A 7,469-nucleotide genomic window follows, 5' to 3' on the forward strand; every position below is an offset into this window, starting at 1 on the left:
GGCTCGCCTCTCCCCGTCCTGGTGTCGCAGCCCAGCGCCGTGACACATGACGCTCCAGACAGGCCACGTAGTAACGACAACGCAGCCTATCTCCCCAGACTCGAAACTTGCTCGCACTCTGGACTCTGGCTGGGCACACCCTCCCAGCTGGGTGCTGTGGGAGCCCCCCTCCGGGCTGTTCCAGGGCCCATGTAGCCTCTGGGGGCAGGCCAGGCCTCCCCAGCTCTCCGTACAGCAACCCCCCCCTCACTGCTCTTCCTGGGGGGTGTCTCACGGGTCTTTTCGCAGGCCACGGACCGTCCCCTGATGGGAGTCAATGGCCTGGACGTGGCCGGGCTGCGGCCGTTTGACCTGGTCATTCCGTTCACCATCAAGAAGGGGGAGATCACGGGTAAGTCTGGGGGGCTGGTGCTGTGGGTCTGCGTCCCCTGGAGGCGGCATTTGACATCCAACAGACTCTCCCCCTCGCTGGCAGCTGGTTCCCCCCGCCCCACTCGGGGTCCCCTAGAACAGGGGAGACCCTAATATAGCCAGAGCAGCCCTTTGGGCCCATTAACCCTGGCGTCCGGCCTGGTAATCCCTTCCCCTCTGGCCCAGCATCCGGCCTGGTTGTCCTGTGCCCCCCTGGGATCGCCCCCATGGGCCCCTCTGGGCCTGGCGTCCTGTGTGACAGGTTCCCCCCGGGGTGCCACTTGGAACTGGGGTACCACTGAGCCCCCCGACCCACCAGCCTGGGCTCCCCCTCGCACTGGGGTGCTGTGATAAGTTCCCACGCTCAGACACAGGTAGGGACACCCCCAGCTGCGGCTTCTCACACACGCTGAGATCAGCTCTGCCTGGGGAGCTCGCTAAGGAGCTGCCCAGTTACTCAAGTGACCCCCAGCTGGGACCGTCGGGTGCTGCCCTGGGATCGGCCCAGCGTCAGCTCGGGACATTCCCCCCCCCCCCCGCCACGATGTGGAGAGGGATCTGCCCGGCTTTCGGCCCCCAGGTCCGATTTCCACACACTGGCCTTAGACAAAACCAGCCCAAGAGAGAGTCCAGAAGCGACGCTAAGGGAGAGCGGCAGATGGAAGCAGCTCACCCACCAAATAAACAGCCCCCAAACGGAGCGTCGCACCCTCACTGGGGTGTCAATCGGCCAGTGCTCCCCCGGCGCGACGGACAGGCCGGCTGGGGCTTGCGGCACAAGCTGCCTCGGCTCTCCCAGCTTTTCATGCCCAGGAGAAAAATCCCTTCGCCTGGGACCAGCACGTCCCCCGTTTAGTCCTTGCCCCTCCGGGGTTTCCGTGTGTCGTTGCAGGGAGAGCGAGGGCCCCTCTGATGTCATCGTCCCCCTTTTCTAGCTTCTCCCCACTTGCTGGAAAGCTCTTACCTGGGCCCCACACTTCCTATGGGGTTGGGCTGTCTCGGTCCCTGGGGCGTGTGCGTGTTTCCCCAATGAGCCACCGGGGTTTGGCCTTTTCACTGTCCTCCCTGAAAGGCTGCTTGTCGGGAGGTTGAAAACACCCACCACACACACCCCACACACATTTCAGTAACCCACACACACACACGATCCGACGGGCTGTTGCGGCCGAGCAGATCAAGACGTTGAGAACGGCCCCTCCTCAGGCACACTGTGCACAAAACATGCGAATTCCGGGGCGGGTGACTATTGGGGTGTCACGTCCCGTCTCCAGTGGGGCTGCATTGCAGGGGGAGGGGATCACCCCCCCCCCCTTTCCGGGCTCAAGGCCTGTATAACCAGCCCAGAGGGGCCATGTCTCCCCGGCGGGGGGCAGCCGTGGGCCAGGACTGACACCCCGCCGCCCGCGCTCTGCCCCCAGGCGAGGTCCGGATGCCCTCGGGGAAGGTGGCCAAGCCCGACATCACAGACAACAAGGACGGGACTGTGACGGTGAGATACGCGCCCACGGAGGCCGGGCTGCACGAGATGGACATCCGCTGTGACAGCCTGCACATCCCAGGTGCTGGGGGGGGGGCCCGTCCCCGGTGCCGGGGGGGGGGGGCACGTCCCAGGTGCCTCAGGGAGCGGTGGGGGGGCCGTGGCTGGGGGTAAGGGCCGATGCAGGCTCTGACACCCCCCCCGTGCCCCCCAGGGAGCCCCCTGCAGTTCTACGTGGACTACGTCAACAGTGGGCACGTCACGGCCTACGGCCCAGGGCTGATCCACGGCGTGGTCAACAAGCCGGCCACCTTCACTGTCAACACCAAGGACGCCGGCGAAGGTGAGGCCGGACGCCTGGGTTCCCTCCCCAGCTTGGGGTGGGGGTGGGGTGGGGTCTGGTGGTTAGAGTGGGGGGAGGGGGTTGGGGGAGAAACCAGGAGGGTAGAGGAGTCTGGTGGGCTAGAGCCGCGGGGGCTGGGAGCCAGGACGCCTGGGTTCCCTCCCCGACTACAGAAGGGCAGTGGGGTCTGGTGGTTAGAGCCGCGGGGGCTGGGAGGCCCTGACCTGTCCGTTCCCATGATGGTGCCGGGTTGGGGTTGGGGGCGGGGGCTGGGCCACGCTGACCCCTCCCCCTGCAGGTGGGCTGTCCCTGGCAGTTGAGGGCCCCTCCAAGGCCGAGATCAGCTGCACCGACAACCAGGATGGCACCTGCAGCGTCTCCTACCTGCCCGTGCTGCCCGGCGACTACAGCATCGTGGTGAAATACAACGAGAAGCACATCGCGGGCAGCCCCTTCACCGCCCGCATCACCGGTCAGCGGGGGCTCCCTGGGGGGGCGGGGCTGGGGGTGGGTCCACGGGAGGGGGCTGGAGGCATGGTTTTCTCTCCTGGGCTGCGGAATGGCTGGGGGGGAACAGGCTGGCGTTGGGGGGCGGGAGGGAGGGGCCGGGTGGGGTGGATGGAGGGGTTGGAGAGCGGGGGCTGGGGTTGGGGGGGGTGGACAGGGGCTGGGGCTGGGGATCCCCTCGGCTTATGCCCCCCAACCCCAACCCCAGGCGACGACACGCTGCGAATGTCCCAGCTGAAGGTCGGCTCCTCGGCCGACATCCCCCTGGACATCGCGGAGACGGATCTGAGCCAGCTGACGGCGACCGTCACCCCCCCGTCAGGGCGCGAGGAGCCCTGCCAGCTCAAACGCCTACGCAACGGCCACGTGGCTGAGCCCCCCCCCCCCCCCCGAGCCAGTGCCCCCCAAGCCTGCCGGTGCCCCTCACTCCCGACTTCCCCCAGGCATCTCGTTCGTGCCCAAGGAGGTGGGCGAGCACCTGGTGAACATCAAGCGGAACGGGCAACACATCCCCAACAGCCCCATCACGGTGACCATCAGCCAGTCAGAGATCGGTGACGCCAGCCGGGTCCGCGTCTCGGGGCCTGGCCTCAGCGAGGGGCGCACCTTTGAGCCGGCTGAGTTCCTCATCGACACCCGGGACGCAGGTGCGGCCGCAGGACGCCTGGGTTCTCTCCCAGCTCCGGGAGCAGAGTGGGGTCTGATGGGTTAGAACGGGGGGGCTGGGAGCCAGGACTCCTGGGTTCTTTTTAGCTGACCGATCTGAGGAACTGTCCCAGATTGAGGTGTCCTGAGAGGAGGTTTTGGAACAAATTGATCAATTAAACAGCAATAAGTCACCAGGACCAGGTGGGATTCACCCAAGAGTTCTGAAAGAACTTGCAGAACTACTAACTGTGGTTTGTAACTTACCATTTAAATCAGCTTCTGTGCCAGGTGACTGGAGGATAGCTACGGTGACGCCAATTTTTAAAAAGGGCTCCAGAGGTGACCCCGGCAATTACAGGCCTGTAAGCCTGACTTCAGTACTGGGCAAATTGGTTGAAACTATAGTAGAGAACAAAATTGTCAGACAGATGAACATAATTTGTTGGGGAAGAGTCAAGATGGTTTTAGTAAAGGGAAATCACGCCTCACCAATCTACTAGAATTCTCTGAGAGGGTCAACAAGCATGTGGACAAGGGGGATCCAGTGGCTATAGTGTACTCACCAAAGGCTCTTACGCAAAGTCAGCTGCCGGGGATAAGACGGAAGATCCCCTCATGGATCGGTAACTGGTTAAAAGACAGGACACAAAGGGTAGGAATAAATGGTCAGTTTTCAGAATGGAGAGAGGTATATAGTGGTGTCCCCCAGGGATCTGTACTGAGCCCAGTCCTATTCAACATACTCATAAATGATCTAGAAAAAGGGGTAAATAGTGAGGTGGCAAAATTTGCAGATGATACAAAATTACTAAAGATAGTTAAGTCCCAGGCAGACTGCGAAGAGATACAAAAGGCTCTCACAAAACTGGGTGACTGCGCAACAAAATGGCAGATGAAATTTAATGTTGATAAATGCAAAGTAATGCACATTGGAAAACATAATCCTAACTATACGTATAAAACGATGGGGTCTAAATTAGCTGTTACCACTCAAGAAAGAGATCTTGGAGTGATTGTGGATAGTTCTCTGAAAACATCCACTCAATGTGCAGCAGCAGTCAAAAAAGCAAACCGAATACTGGGAATAATTAAGAAAGGGATAGATAATTGGACAGAAAATATCATGTTGCCTCTATATAAATCCATGGCACGACCACATCTGGAATACTGCGTGCAGATGTGGTCGCCCCATCTCAAAAAAGATATATTGGAATTGGAAAAGGTTCAGAAAAGGGCAACAAAAATGATTAGGGGTATGGAACGGCTTCCGTATGAGGAGAGATTAAGAAGATTGGCACTTTTCAGCTTGGAAAAGAGACAGCTAAGGGGAGATACTAGGGGTCACCAAATGAAATTAATAGGCAGCAGGTTTAAAACAAATAAAAGGAAATATTTCTTCACACAACGCACAGTCAACCTGTGGAACTCCTTGCCAGATGATGTTGTGAAGGGCAAGACTATAACAGGGTTCAATGAAGAACTAGATAAGTTCATGGAGGATAGGTCCATCAATGGCTATTAGCCAGGCTGGGCAGGGATGTGTCCCTAGCCTCTGTTTGCCAGGAGCTGGGAATGGGCGACAGGGGGTGGATCACTTGGTGATTCCCTGTTCTGCTCATTCCCTCTGGGGCACCTGGCATTGGCCACTGTCGGCAGACAGGACACTGGGCTGGATGGACCTTTAGTCTGACCCAGTAGGGCTGTTCTTATGTTCTCTCCTTGCTCTGGGAGGAGTGGGGTCTGGTGAGTTAGAGCAGGGGGCTCGGAGCCAGGACTCCTGGGTTCTCTGCGAGGGGGGGATGCTTGGAAGGCCTGCAGACCCCCCACTCCCTCCTGTGCCCCCAGGCTATGGCGGGCTCAGCTTGTCCATCGAGGGCCCCAGCAAGGTGGACATAAACACGGAAGACCTGGAGGACGGGACCTGCCGCGTTACCTACTGCCCCACGGAGCCCGGCAACTACATCATCTCCATCAAATTTGCTGACCAGCACGTGCCAGGTGGGGGGCCCAGCGCGGAGCTGGGGGCCCGGGCTCTGCCCCCGGGGGGGCCTGTCCCTGCAGGGCACTCGGCCGGCATAGGGGGCCACGCCACCTTCCCCAGCGATACGTGGTCAGAGCGACCCCTGGGGTGGGGGGTCCAGGGGGCGTTAGGCCCTGTGGGGGGCGTGGGTGACCCCAGGAAGTGCTGTGGGGCTCTGTCTGTGGCCGCCCAGCCCTGCCTGACCCCTCCCCCCCACAGGGAGCCCCTTCTCGGTGAAGGTGACAGGCGAGGGGCGGGTGAAAGAGAGCATCACCCGGCGACGCCGCGCTCCCCCTGTGGCCAACGTGGGCAGCGCCTGCGACCTCAGCCTCAAGATCCCAGGTGAGCTGGGGCAGGGGGCTTGGGGGCAGGAGGGGGCTTGTGTTTGGGGGCAAGGGCTCTGGGGGGCCGGTTGGGAGATCATGCGGGGGCTGGTGGGTCAGGGGACACTCAGTGGGGGGGCGCTATGGGGCGTCTGACCCCCCTTTACCCCCAGAGATCAGCCTGGCGGACATGACGGCCCAGGTGACGGGCCCCTCGGGGCAGCGGCTGGCGGCCGAGGTGCTGGAGGCGGAGAACAGCACCTATTGTGTCCGGTTCGTGCCCGCCGAGACGGGCGTGCACTCAGTCAGCGTCAAATACAAGGGGCAGCACGTTCCCGGCAGCCCCTTCCAGTTCACCGTCGGGCCGCTGGGCGAGGGCGGTGCCCACAAGGTGCGGGCGGGGGGCCCTGGCCTGGAGCGGGCCGAGGCCGGCGTGCCAGGTAAGCGGGTGCTGGAGGCTGTTGGGGGAGGGGGGGGTGAGGGAGGGGCCTGCACAGCAGCCTGGGTAACAGCGTCTCCCCCCCCGCCTCCTCCCCAGCCGAGTTCAGCATCTGGACGCGGGAGGCGGGCGCCGGGGGTCTCTCCATCGCTGTCGAGGGGCCCAGCAAGGCCGAGATCGCCTTCGAGGACAGGAAAGACGGGTCCTGCGGCGTGGCCTACATCGTCCAGGAGCCCGGTACGGATGGGGGCCTACGGGGTGGCTGGGCCAGCCCTGATGTCGACCTGGGGGCAGAGAACCCCCCAGTTAACTATGCGGTGGTGGGGGCTGGCAGTGGGGCTGGGGCAGTGCTAACCCCCCTCTCCCCCTAGGTGGCTACAAGGTGGGCTGGGGGACCGGCCGTGGGGTTGGGGGACCGGCAGGGGCCTGGGAGTGGGGCTGGGGGGCTGGCAGGGGACAGGCCGTGGGGCTGGGGGGCCGGCCGTGGGGCTGGGGGACTGGCTGGGAAGCCGGCTGGGGGCCTGGGAGTGGGGCTGGGGGGACTGCCTGGGAGTGGGGCTGGGGGCCGGCCGTGGGGCGGCGCTAACACCCCTCTCCCCCCAGGCGACTACGAGGTGTCAGTGAAGTTCAACGAGGAGCATGTTCCCGAAAGCCCCTTCGTGGTGCCGGCGGCGGCCCCCTGCCATGACGCCCGGCGCCTGACTGTTACCAGCCTTCAGGTGAGGCCCCGGAGAAACCGCTGGGCCCCCGCCCTCCTGCTGCCGGCACGGGCCTGGGGCGGCTGCTGGGGAGTGAGAAGTGAGACGTCCTGGGGTCCCGGCTCTGAGTCGCTCCTGCCGGGGGGCAGCCCCCCGTCCACACCTCGATCCTCCGCATCCACAGAGCTAGCAGGCCCCACGGCTCGCCCTGCACGATCCCCTGGGCAGGTCCCCTCAAGCTGGGGGGTGAATGGCTGGTTGGACCCACCCCTGTGTGCTGAGGGTGTGCCCTTGTTAGGGGCGTGACCCACAGCATGCAGGGAAGGGGGCTGCTGGCTGTTCCTGCGGGGGGCTCCGGGGATCTTGTCACCACAGGATTGTCTGCCCCACTCCCTCTGCCCCATGGCGCAGACGGGAATGTAGCTGGCTGTGCCCCGCCCCACGGCCGTGCTCCCCCTTGCCCCTTGCCGTGCCCCCCTAGCATGACCAGCCCGAGAGCAGCCGTCAGCTCCTGTCCCCGGGACGGAGACTCCAGCCGCGCCAAAGGGCCACGTGTGTCACTCCCCGAATCCCAGTCTCCAGCTCATCCTGCCCCCCCCCCCC

General features: G+C 63.2%; 1 protein-coding gene across 2 annotated transcripts in view; it reads left to right on the top strand.

Moving 5' to 3' along the window:
• The window catches only part of LOC112118045 (filamin-A-like), a 14,819-nt gene that overhangs the window by 4,291 nt on the left and 3,059 nt on the right, over window positions 1-7,469 (top strand). The window contains exons 8-18 of one of the 2 annotated variants that reach the window (XM_026658932.2): window positions 289-391; window positions 1,830-1,970; window positions 2,103-2,231; window positions 2,530-2,703; window positions 2,947-3,108; window positions 3,182-3,385; window positions 5,232-5,384; window positions 5,626-5,748; window positions 5,903-6,169; window positions 6,268-6,405; window positions 6,772-6,887. In XM_026658932.2, coding sequence (XP_026514717.1) covers window positions 289-391; window positions 1,830-1,970; window positions 2,103-2,231; window positions 2,530-2,703; window positions 2,947-3,108; window positions 3,182-3,385; window positions 5,232-5,384; window positions 5,626-5,748; window positions 5,903-6,169; window positions 6,268-6,405; window positions 6,772-6,887 — 1,710 coding nt within the window. Of the gene's footprint in view, window positions 1-288; window positions 392-1,829; window positions 1,971-2,102; window positions 2,232-2,529; window positions 2,704-2,946; window positions 3,109-3,180; window positions 3,386-5,231; window positions 5,385-5,625; window positions 5,749-5,902; window positions 6,170-6,267; window positions 6,406-6,771; window positions 6,888-7,469 lie in introns of both variants that reach the window. The other variant, XM_026658934.2, reaches the window with a different exon arrangement.

Source organism: Terrapene carolina, unplaced genomic scaffold (genome assembly GCF_002925995.2).
Source record: "Terrapene carolina triunguis isolate 2854851 unplaced genomic scaffold, T_m_triunguis-2.0 Scaffold524, whole genome shotgun sequence".
Lineage (NCBI taxonomy): Eukaryota > Metazoa > Chordata > Testudines > Emydidae > Terrapene > Terrapene triunguis.